This window comes from Tauraco erythrolophus, chromosome 8 (assembly GCF_009769465.1).
Source record: "Tauraco erythrolophus isolate bTauEry1 chromosome 8, bTauEry1.pri, whole genome shotgun sequence".
NCBI classification, from domain to species: Eukaryota; Metazoa; Chordata; class Aves; order Musophagiformes; family Musophagidae; genus Tauraco; species Tauraco erythrolophus.
Genome location: NC_141472.1, coordinates 30,535,614 through 30,554,991, shown reverse-complemented (window position 1 = coordinate 30,554,991; position 19,378 = coordinate 30,535,614). Strand labels below are relative to the sequence as shown.

The 19,378-nt window shown below is 47.2% G+C and overlaps 1 protein-coding gene across 1 annotated transcript; it reads right to left on the bottom strand.

Annotated features, from left to right (window-relative positions):
• Positions 1-1,249: 1,249 nt before the first annotated feature.
• Positions 1,250-19,009, bottom strand: MRAS (muscle RAS oncogene homolog). Its single transcript, XM_009981421.2, has 5 exons — positions 18,817-19,009; positions 9,199-9,352; positions 5,880-5,979; positions 4,486-4,565; positions 1,250-1,349 (listed from the first exon to the last, which is right to left on the bottom strand). The coding sequence occupies exons 1-5, from the start codon at positions 19,007-19,009 to the stop codon at positions 1,250-1,252; spliced, it is 627 nt and encodes a 208-aa protein (XP_009979723.1).
• Between the last annotated feature and the right edge of the window lie 369 nt (positions 19,010-19,378).

Here is a 19,378-nt window from a genome sequence, read left to right as displayed (position 1 = left end):
TTTTCATAGGGCATAAAGATATTTAGTCTCCACTGTTTTCACGGAGACATTTTAGATATACTAAGCTTATGAAGAGATACATCCCACTTGAATCATTTTCAAAACACCTCTTCCTTTCAAGTCACCAACTCCCAGCAAAGCAGGGAGAAGAAGAAACGAAGAAACATTGAGCCAAAGCCCATAAACAGATTTTTTTGTGTGTGTGCGAGATGAGCCTGGGAAAAGCAAAACAATTCATCTACCCAGAGCGGCTTTGCAGGGAAAGGTTAAGGAATAATAAAGAGGGATTTACATCACACCACTTTACACGCATTTATGAGGGAGAAATTCAACACCCAGATAACAAATTCAGTTCAGGCTTTGCTTCCTCTCTCCCTTCCCTCCCCCTCAAAGATGACATACCCTTCCATTTGTAAATTACTTTAATTTAAATACTTCCAGGTTAACAAAACATCTTAAGTTTGACATGCCCCAAATTACAAAACAGAAACAAAACCTCTTGACAAAGGGTAAGAAAAAAAAATAATCCAAGCCCAAACCTCCTTTCCTAAGCTGGAGTTTATGGTCTGTGAGCTGGCTGCCCTCCAGAGTCTGACACAATGTCTGGAGCACCCAGAGCAGCTGGAAGTCATTTTCTTCCTCCAAATCTATGCACTTTCATATGAAGTCGTGTTTTGGCACTGCTGCGTAAGAGAGAGTTCAGTGCAAAAAATCTAACCCCGTCCGTGTTTCTTTGCAACCCAACACTCGCTTACAAAACAACAAAAAACTATAATATAACAAAAAAAAAAAAAAAAAAAAAAAAAGAGAGAGAAAGAAAAGAAAAGCCCTTTCCCTTCCCCCACACATACACAGACTGTACCAAACAGGGGGGCTATTCACGGCTGTTCAGAAATGGGTCACAAGGAGAAATGTTTGCAGATAAAACCAACACTTTTTTTTTTTTTTTTTTTTTTTTTTTAAATAAACATCATGGAGGCCCCTGGAAGGCGCTGGGGATGTTCGAGAGTCAAGGTCCTGCTGATCCCTTCCGCCTCCTGATCGTGTGGCTCCCACGCTGGCCCCGACGCACAGCCCCCCTCCGAAGGGGTCCAGACCCCACCGAGCCACCTCCTCCGAGCCCGAGCTGCTGTGGGGAGCCCAAGGGACGGCGGGGCTTCGTGGGCATCGCGCTACTGCTCCTCGCCTGGGTTGGCGGTGGGTCAAGGGGGGAGGAGGGAGGCGTCCAAGGCACTCCCAGGGGGTCCCATCACAAAATCACGCACTGCAGTTTGTGGGAGCCCGTGGCTCTGTCCCCTCGCCATTTAGTCTTTTTCTTCTTCTTCTGGCTTTTCTCTGGGATCTGTTGCCTGTTTTGGGAGATGGAGAAGAAAATAAGCAGGTGAGTCAAAGGCTGGGTCAGACATCAGAATCCAGAGCCCTGAGTGGCCAGCAGAACGGCATCTTGGTGTGCACGTGTATATTTGCATATATATCTCCATATACCCTTCCACTATTTCATGCAACACAGCTAATGAGAAAACCGCCTGCATTTTTAAGGAAGGAGTAAAGAAGCCATAAGCAAAGATTAAGGCTAGCGGCAGGGACGTATGTCCTGCCAGGGCACTGTGCCTCCGGTTGCCCTGGTGAAGTGTTGCCTCCTCTCCTGCCGCAGGGCCTCCTCTGAGAAACAGGGATGCTCGAAGCCACGCAACATCATCCATCACGCTGCTGCTAACGCTCATTAGCGAAGAGGATGAAAGAGATACAGACTGCACAGAAAAATAAGCCCTCCTGGAAAGATTTGCTTTCAGCTGGCACTGGCATGGCCCTTAGCCAGCTGCACTGCCCTGGGCTTGCTTACAGAGCGGGGTTCAAAAATAATCATGAAAAAACAGAGTCTGCTGCTGATGGGACTTGGGGCTCCCCTGGAAGCTGTGAAGAGCACCAGAGCATGGACAGCGAGGTGTGAGCTGATCCCAGAAAGATGTCCCTGGCTGTCTGAAGTCACAGCCACTGGAAACAGGCGGCTGGGGGCACTCCTGCCCCGCGCCCGGCAGTCCCCCGCAGCCAGGCGGGTTGTGAGCAACCTTTAAAATGCCACGCTGAGGGTTTCTCCCTTTTCATCAAGACGAGGTGTTGCCCCAGTGCCTGTTCACAACTGTGCCTGTTTGCAGCAGCCACCCAGCCAGCCCAGCAGTGCAAACTCAACAGAAGGTGGCTTTGTAGTTCAAACACCCGATAGGCAGCCCCTAGACTTAGATTTTATTGCAAGATAAACCATACCAACACCGGCAGCTTCCGCAGATTCAAACAGTGTCTGAATAACCAACCTGAGAGTCTGAAGAGTTCAAAACCAGCCTCTTTGCTATGTAATAAGCCAGGCGCTAAGCTGAGTGTTTAGATCAAGTTACCCAGACCAGAATGAGACATTGCTGGGGGAAAAATCATTATGGCTTTGGTTGATGTTTTTCTTACAGCCTCGGCTCCCAAATGCTTGCAACCTCCTGAAAAACTCAGCTTTAACTAGTAAGATTTTTTTTCAGCGAGTATGAAGGTTGGAGGCATGAAAAACATAAAACCTTAAAGCTCAAAACTGGAAAGCTGAAATAAAGAAATACTTTAAAGTTAATTTGGATAAACATTAAGAGGCCACAAGCTGTTCACAGTGCTCTGGAACTGTTTTAGAGATCCAGAAAACCACATCCCGCACCTGCTCAAGATTTATGCTGTGACAGTCCTTGTGTACGCACTGCTGCGGCATAGAAGGGCTATCGGGAAATTTAAAAGATCTGTCGGGTGGGCTCAATCACCCCACTCCTTTCTGGATTACTTCCAGACAACAGTTTCTTGCAAAACCTCAATAAACTGGGAATCGGTCAAGTGCAGGGAGAACAAACAGTGCCAACCCTGAACGAGCATCCTCAACTGCAAACTCACATGGGCTCTGAGGAGCCTCTACATTTGTAAAGCACCCCAGGAATGACAGAGTTATTAGGGAGCTGCAAATTTACATTTTATTTGGAAAAGCTCACTTAAAAAAAAAGAAAAGCAAGACTTGGTGAGTGATGCCATCCTATGGCTGCGGACAGTTTGCAACGTCCAGAGACCAAGGGAAGGTGCTTTGTGGCAAATGACCAGCTAGATCACACAGCATCTCTCTGACTTAACCCGAGTTCCAGCTCTTGTGAACATCTCTGGTGCCCTTGATGCCATGGAGGGTTTCACTTGGCTGGCAATGACTTTCACGGTGACTCTTCAGAGAAACAAGGTGCATCACCTAATTTTGAGGTTATGGAGTGCATTTTCAGGGCTTGAATTTAATGATGTCTCATTACAATGCTCCTTCCAGCCTGCCTGGAGTCGAGTTATGTAGAGAAAGCAAACAGAGCCTCACCATCTTATTTTGGCTGTTTTTTTTTTCCCCCCAGAGTAGCATAGATGGTGGTAAGAGCTCACTGTAACACAAAAGTAATATCTAGCCAGCTAATGCCGAGTTACAGAACAGTTGGGAAATAGCTTGGGACATTTCCAACTCAGCTCTGTAGTTCTCCAAACACTTTCTACCCCCTGCTTTTGAGACATGTGGGAAGAGTGGGCAGTACCATCTGCTTTTGATGGAGGCTGACTCGAGGCTGCGCTAAGACATTCACAAGTACAGATACGCTGTGAATAAACGCCTCGTGGTTTAATTGCCGAGTGAGGCACTTCGACTGCGTGGCGGGGAGGAGCACGATTGCAGCTCAGCGCCCTCCCGAAACGTGAAAAACAAGGGCCCAGAAAAATCTGGCAGACAACCCGTGCCAGAAAAACAAATCTTCTCAGAGAGATTTGAGGTTATCAGCCGAGACGCCGCAATGTGTGTGCAGCTCTTTTCCTGCAGGGCAGCCGGGATTTTGGAAGGCGATTTTGGAAGGCAGGCTCTCCTCGCCGGCAGCCGGAGCATGGTGTTCGCCCGGAGAGCAGGCGTTTGCCAAAGCGAGCAAAGGCAGCTCATGCCAAAACGGGGAACAAACCTCTGCAGTCTGAGGAGGAAACCTGTGGCTTAGCCATTAGGTCATCCTGTTTCTTATATACAAAGCGGCTTAATTTTTTCCATTTAGTGAGCAGAAAATGTTAGAAGTCACCTACAACATCAGAATTTTGTAGATTTTTTTTGCCAGTCATTTTGAACCCTGAGAGGACAAAGCTATGAGAACTCAAATTACTGGTCCAAAACTTTTAATGCCAGCCTTTTAAAGCTGATCATAACAGTGGGCTTTGCACTGTTCATCGAATAATAGTTCTCAACTCAATCTGCCTAACACCGATGTCCTACAAGGGTAACTAAGTGCTAGTAACATCCCTATGCAGATATGGGACAAGAAAGTTTAGTAAACCCCAGAAATTTCCCATCCTCAGTCAAACCATCTGGCCCATGCTCCCCAAAAGCTGGCTCCTGGCAATCTGGGCCAGGACTCCTGCACGTCCCGTCCACAGGCAGTGAGTGAAGAGTTTGCAGCTTACCTTATTACCCTCACGAGATCGTGGAAGGCCTTGTCAACATTCAGAGGTGGGTCCTTGGCACTAGTTTCTATATAGGGAATCTGGAGGAGAGAAGTGTATCACGAAAGAGATTAGTAACAGCCTACATGTTGGTAGCAAACCAGTTTCAAAATGAAAAACCCTAAAGGTTGGAGAAATCGGGTGCCTAAGAGACCGGGGAAATACAGGTAAACAAAGTGTTGTCATGACACTGCTGTCAACTCCTTCATGCCCACAACAAGGTCAGCGAGCTCTTAGAAAAGGTAAGGAATGAGCACCAGGCAAACCAGCTGCTATCAAAGCTCCAGGTTTGGGGAAGAATAATCATGGACATCATGTCATCAGATGTTCTCTCCCCCTAAGCTGCACTTGCAGACAAGAAAATAGCCGAAGGTTGTTGAAAGACGAGCACTTGCCAAAAATTCTGGCTTGCCACGTTTTATTAGGACTACTGCATGAATATTTCATGACTACAATTCCCCTTCAGTGTAAAATGATCTTCTCCTTCAAAGTCTGACAGCCAGATGGGGCCTCTGTGAGTGCCTGTCCAGCACGTCGGCAGATTTAAACTGCCTCTGATCAGGTATTTTCATACACAGCCTCTTCCAAAGCGTGTTGTGTACAGATGGGTGCGACACGTTGCAGTTTAGGTCTCCTGGCTCCCACGGAAACGAGCTTCCTTGGGGAGGGGAGGGAGCGAGCGAATCTGCCCTGCCAAACTCCCATCGTGGCTTGTTTAGAAACACGGCAGTTTGCTGTTTAGGCACAGTGAGCTGCCAAGAGGTCTCAGCCTTGTTTGCCTTTGCCTTTCCATTCAGTTCCTCCTACTGGAGTTGTTGCCTCCCTCTGAGTATTCTGGGCTGTTGGTATTCAGAGGTGATTAGTGGAGTATGGTGTCGTTTACACTCATCCAAGACCAATATCTCAGGCTAAACCATGGCATGAATAACGCAGAGCTAAGACGGTGGGCCAGATTTATATAGGCTTAACAACCCTGTAACTTCATTATGTTTAACAAGCTCACTTCCTACGGACACCTGGGTTTACTTCCTAATGCCTGACTCTGCCTTTTCTCTCCAGGAGGGTGCACTTTCTTCCCTTATTTTGAACGTTCCATGTTTCTCTTCACTTGCAGACACCTTGTACACATGGCTCTGTGATGGCCATAGCTTTGCTACAGGCTGGTGTACAGCAGAGGTTCTAGTTTCACTGATGAATTGGCCCTACTGAAAAGAACCTGTACAGCTACTACTCTGTAAGCAAATGTCTGATTGTACGATAACTGCTTTAATTCAGCTCCAAATGAGTAGGGAATTCAATTCTGATTGCCTGTAATGGGACTTAAAACAACCAATTAAACAACCCTGCAAACTTACATTATGTTTTGTTGCCATTTCTCTTCCCTGTTCTCTTGTAATTTTCCGTAAATGCATTAGATCAACTTTGTTCGCCACCAAAATCATTGGAAAGGACTCTCTGGAAAAAATCAAACCCACCACCCAATTATTAGCAAACTGCAATAAAAAATGCTGACCGTAAGTTTCACTTTCTGATGTTGACATCATCTAACATTTTCAGCTACAGACATACCACATACATGTAAAGAATTATAGAGAAAGACCAAACAAACACACATCAGGCCCCCAGACTATGCTATAGTGTTACTGTTTTTGCAATGCCTGATAATAGCTAAGGCTGAAGATCCAACGAGATGAAGAACTATAGAATTAGTCAGGACACTAACTGAGACATAGAAACAGATCTCCAACAGGAGAACGGGACTCTTTTGTAACAGTTAAGGCATCCCAGTAGCCACACATGTTGGCAGCTGCTAGTCACTGCAAGGTAATGAGGTATGTTGGAGGAACTGGTGTCAGTTCATGTCCTGGTGGAGACTCATCCACTGAGAGCAATCGTGAGGGAAGAAAAGATGGACTCTGGGAGAGCTGGCACTTCAGGGGGCACCTCCTGGAGAAGATGACTGGGGGAAAAGATCTCCATTGGTTGTTACCCCAAGACAAACTGAAAGACTGGCAGTGGTAGATGGAAGGAAGCTGGAGGTGATCGAAGAGTCTTCCCAAGTTTCCACATGCTATTACCTGCTTATAACCCTAGAGCAAAAACCTGATGAACAAAGGTCCCTTTGTACCAAAACCACCTACCTCTGTAATAATACTCAGCGTTTCTTTAACTTTACAGGGCATGCATGTGACTGGTGGTCTTCAGCCACCACCTGAGAAGCGACTCATCTATCCACAGCCCACCCGTGCAAGGCTCTCCTGACGAGGTTTGTGGGTCAGGCTCTTCCACGTAGCTCTGGTGACTAAACCAAACTGAGCCAGCTTGTGCCACGGGCAGTCCTGGCAGCCCGGCTGCTGCCCATCCCACCCCATCTCCCATATGGGAGCCTCTCCTCCAGCTGCACGACACAGAGAGCAAAGCTGTGCTGCAGGGCCTTTACCCACTGCTAGGATGGAGGAGGTTCCTGCTAATAATTGACAGTTATTGCAGTATTATTTTCTTATATTAAACTTTAAACCCTCCTAAAATGACTCCAGTGTTCTCTGCTGTAGCAGAGCTGATTTTATTGGGGTAAGGAGCAGCTGGCTGTACTCATTTCTGCATAAAACGCTTTCCTGAGTAACTCTGGATTTTCAAACAGCATTTCTGTGTCATTTTTCATCGAGACGATAAGGGCTCCATCTCCTCTCTGGCACGTTGCCCCATTGCTCTGGCTGGAAAAATACCGTACTGCACTCTGCATTTTAAATGAGTCTTACAGTTATTCATTCTGATAATGTGGCTTTGATTTAATTTTAATACCTGAGCATTGATGTATCTTGACTGTGATCATTCTGGAGCAAAACACTTGCTTGTCTGATTATTTGATTCCTTTTTGGCTTGCAGCACATAGATAAGAAAAGGATTACATTTGGACAGTATCTCATTTGCCTTGTTTACATCAGGCGTAAAACTCTATGGAGACTTTGTTCCCTGTTGTAAGCCGTATGATCGCTAGTTGGACAAAGCTACTATAGTTGAAAGTTTTAATGTAATGAAGGTTATGGAAAGAAACAGGAGGAAGGCTCTGAACAGCTCAGCTGATGAGGCAGCTTGCGATTTCTTTGGAGCTGAAGCTGCCAGAGCTGCCTGATAGCTTGAGCCCCAGGGCGATGCTCTGCCCCAGCCACCTGTGGCTCTGCCAGGGCGGTTTCTCCACTCACGCTGCTCTTACTGCTGCCGTTTTCCGAACAAGCTCAGGTTTTGGATGAGGCGTTAAGCTCCTCACACTCTGCACTCCGGTGGCCTTGAGCGGGGAAACAAAAACAACCTCACCAGCCTGTTTCGCTTCCTGCTGCTCACACGGCGGCCGCCGCGTCTGCGCAGCGTACGGAGGGGTGGAAGTTTCAGTCCAGAGCAAAACAATGAACACCGCGTCTTATTTTCAAAAAGTTAAGTGAGATAAAACCGACAGCGGTTTGGGGCAGGTTACAGAAAACACTATCCTGTCTTCTTCAGCTTTCAGAAACAGATTTAATTTGCCCCAAGCCGAGCTGGCAGGGAAGAGGAGACCGTCGTGATGTGGGAGGCAGAGTGACTGATATTTTTCTTCATTTGGATGAAATCAAAGGGTGGTTTTTGCTTTACTTTTCACTCTTGCGGGCTCCACTTTGGATGCTTTACTGGAAGAGCTGTCAGCTGTGAACCTCACATGATACGAGTCCACCCTTCCTGTGGGGAAGTTATTCAGAGCTGTGAAAGGAAGCCAGAAACGAGGCCCGAACCCTCTGGTGGCTTTTCTTGATGACTTCCATAATTAAAAGCCATTATGAATGGAAAATCTAAGTGTTTCAAAGCTGTAGACATGTAAGGGTTTAATTCATACCCCACCCAGTGAGGACAGATTCATCACCTCTTGAACTGGGATGGGAAGAGGGAGTTATCTTGGAGATAAACTGGCAGCTTCCCCTCGCTCTGTCAGGACACATTTGCTCACTACGATTAAACCCTCGGTGCTACCTTCTCCTGTGCACGCACAGGGAGGGAAGCAGGAGACCTCTCTTGCTTTCTCCTCAGTCACGCAGAGATGTTTTATTCATTGAGAACGGTCGCTGCAGAGCACGAGGCATTAACCGCATTACACCCCTTGTCAGAAATACATTTCCTTCCAACGTGAGGCATTCTCCCCTTCAAGACACTTGTTCACAGCCCCACATCACACAGGACCTTCTAAGGTTTGTTTGACAAGCTGAAGGCAGGGAGAGGAGGACGCTGCCAGGACACACAAAAGGATTAGGGCCAAATGCTTGCTGACTCCCTGCTGGCATTCCCAAATTGCCTGCACTGTGCACAGAGCACCCTTCTCCCTCTTCGGAGCCAAACCGCTTACCTTCAAGGATGTCTGCCTTTCTCACACTGCTCTGCCAGACTGTTCTGGCTGGAGTTTCTCCCTTCCGGACCTATTTTCACTCCATCGTATCACTACTGAACTTTTCCACGTTGAAGGCACTAGACGCTTACCAGAAAAGGTAAAATATTTCTTATTCCTCATATGTAGGTCTACAAACACACACATAACATGCAAGGATTCACCCCAGGACACCAAGGAGGCAAAAGGCATGTGAGATGTGCAGCCACCCCCATGGCACAGCATCCGGAGCGGGGTCCGGCAGCGCCTGGCTCCATGGCACCCACCTGTCCTTCACTCTGAGGATCAGCTGGTGGAACCGGTCCACGTGCTCGAAGCTAGCCTTGTCCGTCACCGAGTAGACTATGAGGAAACCGTCTCCGGTCCTCATGTACTGCTCCCGCATTGCACTGAACTCCTCTTGGCCTGCAGTATCCAGAACTAGGACAGAAGAGACGAACGTTTTTAGTTACTGTGAGGACCCGTGGTTGCTGTCACCACTATGTGTCCTATATGGCCTTTGCGCCTCCGCCAGGCTTGATCCTCTCAAAGGCTGCAAGGTTTGACGAAAGCAAGTTGGATGGACAAGGTGGTTTCTTGTTACAAAACAAAACCCACTCCCTGAACCCAGTCATCACCGTGTGCCTACTCTGGGAGCGGATGGAGGAGAAGATGGCTCTGTGGATTTTACTTTCCCTTTCCAGTGCCAAATACTGACCACTGAACCTGGGGAGTTGTTCTTTTGGCAAGATATTGCTCAAAGTATTTTGCAGCCCTCCATCTTTCCCTCTCCCAGCTCCCTCTGTTCCCTACATGGAAAACCCCAAGACTGGAAGAGTAAGTAAATCCCAGTTTAAATGTCAGGGACCACTTCTGCGTGGTGAAGCAGCGCTGAGAGACAACCCAGAGCAACAGCTTCAAGCATTTTCCTTTTCTCAATACCCGGATATTATTTCTACACAATTATGTGCTTTCAGAGCAAGACGGTACAGCCTTGAGGAACACCCCTTAAATATTTAGTCCCAAGTGGTATGCTGATATTGAGAAGCTAGTTAAAACAGGTGGAAAAGCTTTAAGTGACCTGCATATCCTATATAGCAATCGTGTTTCTGTGCATTGACAATGCCGAGATCTATGTTCAAATCCCTTACAACACCCTAGTTGCGGCAGCAAAACCCACGAGATTAACCTCCTCTCTAAGGTGACCATAACTCACTGGTTCCCCATCACTCTGCCTCGCAGTGAGTCCCATCAGCTACATCATGGACCACACATGGAACAAGCTACGCCAGCCTTCTGGGTAAACACCACTCACTGATGCACATCATCGATGCCAGTTCTTGGGCCTCAGCTTCGTACATTGCCAGGATTTTGGCTGGCAGGAGGAGGGTACTAGAGGGGTTCATCAGCTTAGGCCATGCCAGTACAAACACGGTGTGAGCTCGAAACGCATCGGCTGCTCAGAAGTAATAGTCCTAATGCATCATTGTATCCTAGGAGCAAATGTGGGACCTTTGTGACAACTGGGAATGTTTTTACATCCCAGTCAACTGGGTTGGGTGGGAAAACTGCTTCCACCTTTGCTGTATGGCCACAGCGTTAGCATCTGCTGCCCACGAGTGATGGGGAAAGCCCAGGGCACCAGTGGATGGAGAGCGTGGCAGGAGCGTACTGCTGGCAGAGCAGCGGGGCTTGATACGAGTTTTTCTAGTCTGAGCAGGCCCACAGTCCTAACAAGATGTTCCCTGTAGGAGTAAGTACTCAGGCTGCCCCGGTTTCCAGATGGGGCCAGGATAAAGCCCACTTTGCTGCTGGCGTTACTTGCTGAATCAGCATGGGTGGGCACAGGTGGACAAGCTGCATGTCACAGCGCACCCCACGAGCCAGCCCACACCTTCTCTGCGTGTCTGGAGGAAAGGCAGCTACACTGGAGGACCTGAAGATCTTACTTGGCGATGGCAGGCCCTTTAAAGCCTTCAGCCTCATTCATTCGCCTGCTTTAGCTGGTCTTGAATGTTTGTTTCACCCTTAAAGGTGAAAAGAGCTTCTAGGCTCTTGCAGAGACCCTGAGATTTAGGCTTGTTTGCCAGGTAGCTGGAGCTTGCTGGAAAGTCACGGGTGTCTCTTCATAGCTTTTTATCCTGCTTCTCCCCTCTAAATGTAGGAAACAAGGGTCTCAGCTCAAAGGTGTCCACACTATTCTGAAGGATTGTACAAAAACGAAAAAAAAAAGAAAATAGAAAACCAACCCAAAGACATTGCATGTGCTGGTGAATTTCTATGCCCTAGGTAGAATTGCTACCATGGAATAAGGCCAGGACTTCGTGGCTAGGACGGAAGAGGAAATTAATCCTTCCTACCCACCCAACCTGTAAGCAGAGGCTGGGCTGCCCTCATCTGACTCCTGCACCCGCTGGACGCGGTCTCAGGGCAGGGCTGAGAGCTGACAACCAACACACACACACACTCCCTTCCCCTCTCCAACACACATACCCGACCTGTGGTGGAGTGGGACAGCTTCTTGCAGGGGCCAGGCTCTCCTGCCCTCCCTCCCCCCGAGACAAGGCAGGTGCTCAAGCACGAGCCGTAGGCAGGAAGGTGGAGATGGATGCGCCGTATCCTGCATGGTTATTTGCTTAGGGACTTCCCCTTGCTCTGGCACATTTGCAAATCTCCCATGAAACACATGAGGGCATCCAGCTCTGCTCTTGCACCCATCGACCCATCCCTAGCTGCTGCCTCTCCAAAGCCTTCCACCCGCTATGAGAGGGCAGGGGATGGGTCTGGGAGGTGCCGTGGGGATACCCGAGGGACAGCACAGGGCTGTGGTCCTGCCACTCCTACCTCGCCTGGATCTTGGCCACGGCATCACGCTAAACACAGGCTGAGCTGCTGTGTCAGCAGCTGCTATTTAAAGGGAATTCACTTGCAGCATTCATAGAAAGGCAAGCAAGTCCAGGCAGCATTTAAAATGGCACTTTGGGAATGCACGTAAAAGACAAGCGGCAGCGAAGGTTAAGGTTAATCTCAGATGAGTTATTCATGCAAAGTCAAGCACCATGTGGATGGCCAGAGAAAGTCCTTGTTTTAACTTTAAACGTGCTCTTCACAAAGACAACCCCTCCGCCATGCTAACGCTGCTGTGCTACAGGAATTGTAAACAATTGGAGAGGAGAGTGCGATCTGGACTTTTTGTAGGCAGGATAGGACGGCATCCTGGAAAGCAGGAGCACCAAAAAAGGGCCAGATGCAAGTGGCTTTGCTTCTGGTGTAATCTTGTGGCATAAAACCTTCAAGACGACTCTTACCTATAGAAACAGGAAAGAAGCAAGGCGAGACCTTGAGAAGGTGGAACTGGGAAGGTGATTTGACCAGCTTCCCAAAGGACTGAGGAGATTTAGGATGTTGGCCAGCATTCATCTTCTTTTAAAATTCCCATTTCTGCAGATGGGATGCCAGAAGACACAGAAATAATCAGGAGCAGAGAAGAACTGAGAGCTCTCTCTTCCCCTGGTACACTTTAAAACAGCAGTTGCCTCTTACTGGCAGTCACCCCGCTGGCTGCACAGAAAAGCCAATGTGGAGACAAGGCTGGACCAAAGCACAGCAGGTTTCCCCTGCCTCATTCTTCCAAGAACTGAAATCAGATTCATAGGCTGTGCGGCTCATGGTCAGGGACTTCCGACAGCAAACTTGGTGAAGTTCCCACAAACTCAACCAAAGAGGAAGCAAGGAGGAGCGTTAACGAAGGCATTTGGGAAAAGATTGAGAGAAGCCAAGGACTATGTGTGATGTAGAAACGGACACCCAAAGCCATTTTAGAGAGCTATCAGGCAATCAGCTGGAGACTAATCTAAGAGCATCGGGCTGTGACAGCCCAGCCGGAAGGTCTCTCGCTTCGCAGGTTAAGAGGTTGCTCAGCAAAGAGATGCCCTTTTCCACTTTCCAGCGGATGTGACCCCAACTGTTGTGACAAACTCCTTGCTACGTGAATCCTGCCCCCTTAGAGCTCTACATGCCATTTTCCTGTGAATCCTGATGAGTTGGGCAAGAGTATGGCTGCTTAGAGAGCACTTCTGAGCAGACACAGAAGCTTGGGGATACACAGGAATTTGTGGCCCAAAATAGAAGCACTTGGTGCTTCCAGGTATTTTATGTGTCAATGTCTCTGCAATCAACAGTGCTCTGAGTGCCCGTCCAGAGACACAGGCATGTAAATCTAAGCCAAGGACAGAGACATACTATGAAGTCTAAGTCACAGCATTGCGTTTTCCAGAGCCTAGGCTGGATTCTGTTCAGATTCAAACATAGCATTCCCAGCCTTCGGGGAGCTCAGATCTGGTTGTGCAGGTGAGTTCCTCTCCTCTTTTCCTACCTAGGCAAAATTCCCTCCTACGTCTTTTATCGTTACATTGCTGGGCAACAAGGTGTATAGATCAGCTCCAGAGAGCTTCTCCACTGCCCATGGCATCCAAAGATGATCAGACAGGCAGATTTTTCTATCCACAGGCAGATTTTTCTATCCTTTGGCCTTTGGGTTTCACTGCCCAAATCAGACATCAGTGGCCCATTCTGAGCAACTACATGTTGCTGCTGCCAGTCCTGAAAGCAGCTCAGCGCAGCTCTGGGAGCGCCTTGCCTTTCAGCAACCACAAAAGCAGCTGCACATCACGAAGCTCAGGGACAGGACACAGTTGTTTGTGCCTGCCTCGATCTCATGCTTGGAAAGGTGAGTACAACGTGTACGACTTGATTTTTGCAAGCAGTCTCCAGTGAAATCGCTTTGGCTGCCTACACCCAGCACACATGCAAGCCTTTAAGGGGCTGGATAGGTCAGCAGAAACGTGGGTTCACAGCTCCAGGGAAAGGAGCAGTGCAAAGCAGCCTGACCCCAGGCGTTTTCTGCTTCTTCAACGATTTCTTAATGTGAAATACAGGAAAAGTCCCTGGAGCAAGGAGTGGAACTGAGAACGTGGCATTGCCAGGGGACCACAGATTACAGAGCCGGACTCCTCACGGCACTTCTCTCTCCAAGTCTTGCTTTCCTCTCAGCACCGTGGCTCTGCTTCAAAAGCTGAGGACAGAGAGAAACTCCATCCCCAGTTGCCCTGCAGCGCAGTAGCTAAAGCTCAAGGGAAAACTTAACTTGAATTGACAACTCAAACCAAAGTGTCTCAGGCTGAGGAAAGCCATCCCCACAGTCTTCGTCTTCCATCAGCAGTGCGATAGAAGAGGAAAATGGCATGTAGAGCTCTAAGGGGGGCAGGATTCATGTAGCAAGGAGTTTGTCACAACAGTTGGGGCCACATCCACTGGAAAGTGGAAAAGGGCATCTCTTTAGAAGAGGACAGCCCCCATCAGACATTGGCTTCAGCTGAGAAATCAGTATTCTAGGCACTGAGTGGAGTGCAGGGGCTATGGCTTATATTCCGTATTCCTACACTCCAAGTCACCCTGAAGAAGTATGAGGTGCCCACGCTGTGAGCAAGGCGAGGCAGATGCTTCACTTGGTGGCTCTAATGCTTCTGCTCCTTCTCAGATACAGCCACTCTGCCGCCAGCATGAGAGCTTTCCTCAGGGAAAAACATGCGACAGGGAAACACTGGGGCTTTCATGTGCCCTTCTTCTGTGCCCTAACTAAATACACAGATGTTATAACATGGAAAACCCGAGTACTTGAATTCTTGCCCTTTCTTTAAGGAAAAAGAAAAGAGGGGCCTTCAGAAGAAAGGCTTCCACAACAATAAACAGAATAAAGATGTGAGCCCTTAAAGGAGCTCTTTCTCTAACAAAGGGCAAATATTCAAAGCCTTGTGTTTTCCATGTTGCAACATCAAAATTTTCCTGGCAGGAAAAAAATCCCCACAACCCAAGACGAAAAAACCCTCTTTCAAAGTTGCAAAATCCCAGCCATTAAGGGAGGGAAAATACTGTACACACAAATAAAAGAATGAAAGTACAAACTTAATTTGAATTTTAATTCTTTCAATGACGCTACCCAAAGTTTAAAGAAAAAAGAAAAAAGAAAGTGAGCCGCAAACCAACCCTTCTGCCTGCAAGTCTGAAGTGACCTTTGATGTCCCTCTGGCCTCCTGGCTGAATTGTTCCCAAGCTTCCTGAGGAGAAAAGCAGAAAAGCAGACAGCCTGTCCTGGGATGACCAGCAGCAAAAACTCTCGGCAAAAAGGAACGCATGGGAGACATGAGTGGAACAGGCAGAGGAGGAGCTCAGGGAAGGAACGGTGCTTGGTGTGACCCCAGGGTGGAGCAAACCAGGGCTGTGCGGGTCCAGCCCAACACAAGGGCACTCAGGGATTGAGGTGAGAATGTGGGGAGAAGAGAAATAAAAAGGAAAACTGAAGCCCAGGAGTAGGAAGACAACATCTAGGCAGTGTGAGTTTCATCTAAATCACATCAGGGGAAGGGAACAGAAGAGGAGGGAAACCACAGCCTGCTTTCACCCAACATACAGGCACAATTCCTTGCTTTGCTGGTACCAACTGGCACAGCCCTACTGACATCTAAGGGTTTAGCCCAATTCATCAACACACCCAAGCCATGTGCTTGTGGCCATCTCTTCCTCACCGACTTTTTGTCTATGTGTGGTTTAGGAGCCATCAGGAGTTTTGAACCATTGGGAATTTTTTGCCATATTCCACTTTTGGCTTTGAGCCCAGATTAGTAATTCCAGACTGGCATTTTGCAGCCACACCAAAAGAAATCCTCTGCTAATTGCTAAGTTAGCCTACACACAGAAAGGAGTGTACAAAATTAATGATAGCAGCTCAATCGGAGCAACAGCTAATCAAAGCAGATTAACCCTGGCCCCCACTTAATTCTGACCTGATGTGTCTATACAACACCTGTGAGTGAATGCATTCAACCAAGCACGTCACTGTGCTGATTTCAGTATGAACAGCAGGGAATAAATGAAGGAAACATATGCAGAAAAAAATTGGAGGCTGATCTTAAAGCCTCGTTGGGGTGGCAGCAACTGAAAAAATGGGCTAGCCACAAATTGCCTTTGCATCCCTGTTCCACTCTGCAATGCTTGTCCTCCAAACACTACATGGATGGTCTTATAAAGCTGGCCTAAGGCCAACAAGAAAGCATTTTCGTGTAGCGTTGGACTCGAACACACCAAGCACAGGTCTCACGATCTTCTGGGAGGCTGGGAACTATCATAGACTCTTCTTTGGTAAGAAATAGACATGGAGGCATGTCCAAGTCAGAGAGCAAATATGTAAAAGAAGAGTTTGAATGTAGGTTTGGCTCTAAGGTCTAAAATGTGAAATAAAGGCCTATTCCATTTAAGTCTACTTTCAGTGAGAGATTTCAGCAAAGGAAAAAATGCAAGTCCAACATTTCATCACGCTGCCAGTTAGTGCTATTGAATAAATGTGGGTGGAGGTCTTCATGGAGGGAAGCCAAATGCTTTATGCAAGCTGGCTAGCACAAGGGGGTTTTTTACAACATAATGCTGGTACAGATACCAAATGCTAGAGATGCTTTGTACAGAACTGCTCAGGCAACAGCCTGGAAGAGGGTGGGCTGTGATTTGGATTTTTTTTAATTAAGCTGTTGGATGCCAATGTATTTCAGTTGTGTTTTTTTTTTTTTTAATAACTATTTCTGCAAACTCAGAAACTTAGGGAGCCCCTCACACTATATCCCCACTTGGTAGTCTCATCTTCTAAAACCAGTTCCTATTCTGGGGGTGAACAGCTGCTTCTCCCCACCAAGCACTGCATGAAACATCAGCTTGCAAAGGATTTGGTCAAAAAGGACAACTGGAAAGTCTAGAATTTATTGTGATGCATCTTTACCCTTCCTATCAGGTTTGTCCCTAATTTTACACTATAAGTGATTCATGCAACCACATGTAACCACAGCAAGAGCAGCTGTCCAAGTATATGGTGACCTTTGAGAATGGCCTAGATCCAAAGCCCATGACAGAAAGCTGTGGCAGAAGACACATGTGATAGTCAGTCTTTATTCCCTGTTTCTACTTGGCAGATGGTAAAGGCTCACATGCTTTTCCAAGCAAGAACATCGCCTTTCTTCCAAAATTCTGGTTGTTCAAAATCTCAAGCAGTAGGAAAGAGAAGGAGAAGTTGCAGTTTCACTTCTGTGGCTGCAAGGCATCTGTGGGCCCACGAACTCTGAAAGTCTGGGATTCCCAACATGCCATTCAAGGCCACAGCTGAATTCAGTTCAGCACGAGTACAGCCACTGAGCAAAAGAAAGGCTTTTTCATTAAAACAAAGGGTTAAGTTTCTGCTTGCTGGAGAACAACCTCTGTCCTCACTCCCACCCTAGGTCAGGGTTGTTTTTTTGACTAAACAAAAATTCCAAATATTCAGTGAAAGATGCCTTTTCTACTTTCAAACAATCTACAAACCCCAGGCTGTTTCAGCCAACACCAATGTGTACAGCAGCTGGTACTGTTACATCAGAACACGGGGCACACCAGCGAAGATAAAGGGTGCTCGTTTTAGAGGGCTGGGTTCTGAACTAAAAAGAATGGATTTCATTTACAGCAGGACTGGATTTTTCTTTTATATACCACTGGCATTTTAAAAATAAAGGTGCACAGGTACATTATGTGATGGTTAATTGAGATCAGGTATCTCTGATGCAGATGACAACATGACACACATACGGGCACCAATTTCACAAATATTCTCTCTTATCAACTACTATGACATTTAAACGAACAAACATTGGCAAGATTAAGTTGTTTGATTTTTTTAATAATCCTGAGTAAAGGCTATTTTTTAAGGACCTTGGGGCCATTTGTACTCACTAAACTGTATCTGGTAAATCCATTAAGAGTGCAACTAACATCTCAAGTTTCCAGACCAACCTTACAGTCCTCACAGCAAACCCCACCAGCCTCCACGTTCCACCACTCATGCCAGTCCCTAGTTTTCTGTCCCCACAAACCAATGATACATATGCAGAGACACCAAAGATCTTGAGTGCCTTCATGACAAGAGGGCGGAGGTAGGAACTCAACACGAGGTTAAATTTAGTTCAGTTGTGTTAGTGGCCACATACATGCACTTGGGTAATTAAAGGACAAAATATTTGCTTGCTTTTATGTACTACCTAATTACTGTATAAAGCTAAACAAAACATAACATTTAACAACAAGATTCTCCTTATGGCTGTGGTCAGTCTGTCTCTTGCAGCACAAACTAGTAAGCTGTAGCTTTAGGTAATACAGGGCATTTTCCTCATCTGTAGAGTCAAATTTTCTGGTTTTGTTGTTGTTTTGGGGTTGGCTAATTTGAGTTTTTTTTGTTGCTGTTTGTTTTTTAAAAAGCAGGTTTTCTTCAAAGAACTGAAAGATCTTGGTTAGAGCAGCTGTCCAGGCTGGTACCCTACCCATATTTAAATGAAACAGGTAACTAGATACGAAAACATCATGCCTGAATGATGGGAGTTGAGAGGTGTTACAATTCTTCACTGTCAGTGGATGACAGTTTTGATTAAATGTGCTTTCTGGTTACAACCCTCACTCAGTTACCCGCTCTGTTATTTCCCAGGGGATGAGCCTAACCACAATGAAGAATCAGTAGCAATAGCCACCTCACAGTGCTATAATTCACCCTTCGTTCAAGCCTACCCCAAATGTCTGTGATGATCTACAGGTTTTTACACTCCTACAAGAAACATTTCTGTGCAGAACTGGAACCAGCGCAACTGGAAGCAGAAGCTTTGCTTGAGATCAGCTGCAGACCACGCGCCGCATATCTCAGGCCAGTTTGCACTCAAATTCCTGGCAGCCCACAGCGAAGTAGGAGGGACAGGAGGGCACAATTAGCTGTGGGAGGCACTGAGGTCTGTTTGCACTTATTCTCAGCTAGAAGGGAGAGGAGACCACGAGAGGAGCTTGCTTACCATCAAGAATTGCCCATTGCCCATCTATTTCCGTGTGCTTCAGGTAGGAGTCTTCAATAGTCGGGTCATAGTCCGGCACAAAAATCTTCTGGAAAAACTGAATGGTGAGAGCGCTCTTCCCCACACCACCGTCTCCAACCACCACCAGCTTGTACGTGGGGAGGTTTTCGCTGGGAACGGCGCTTGTAGCCATGCTTCCAGTGTGCTAAACCTGCTGGAGAAACAGACCATCTCTGATCACTCGTTAGCAAGGACAGGAGGGCAACTTGCACAAGGCAGCTTTTACCGGCTTCCTAAGAAGCAAGGACGAAGGCAATACTGACATCCAAAGTTGTTTTGGACAGGAGTGGAAGCACCCACCCTCCCCAACAGCTGTCCTGCAACTCAGACCCATCACTCAGAAGCCCCACCACTTTGGTTTGTTTACTTCTGCCTCATCTACAAGGATCACTAACTGCCATCAAATGCGTGTGCAAAACTTTAATCATCCGAACACTTTTCCTATAGGGGCTGGCTGGGCCCACGTGGCCATGCCAAAAATCACTCTGGCTCAGTGCAGCTG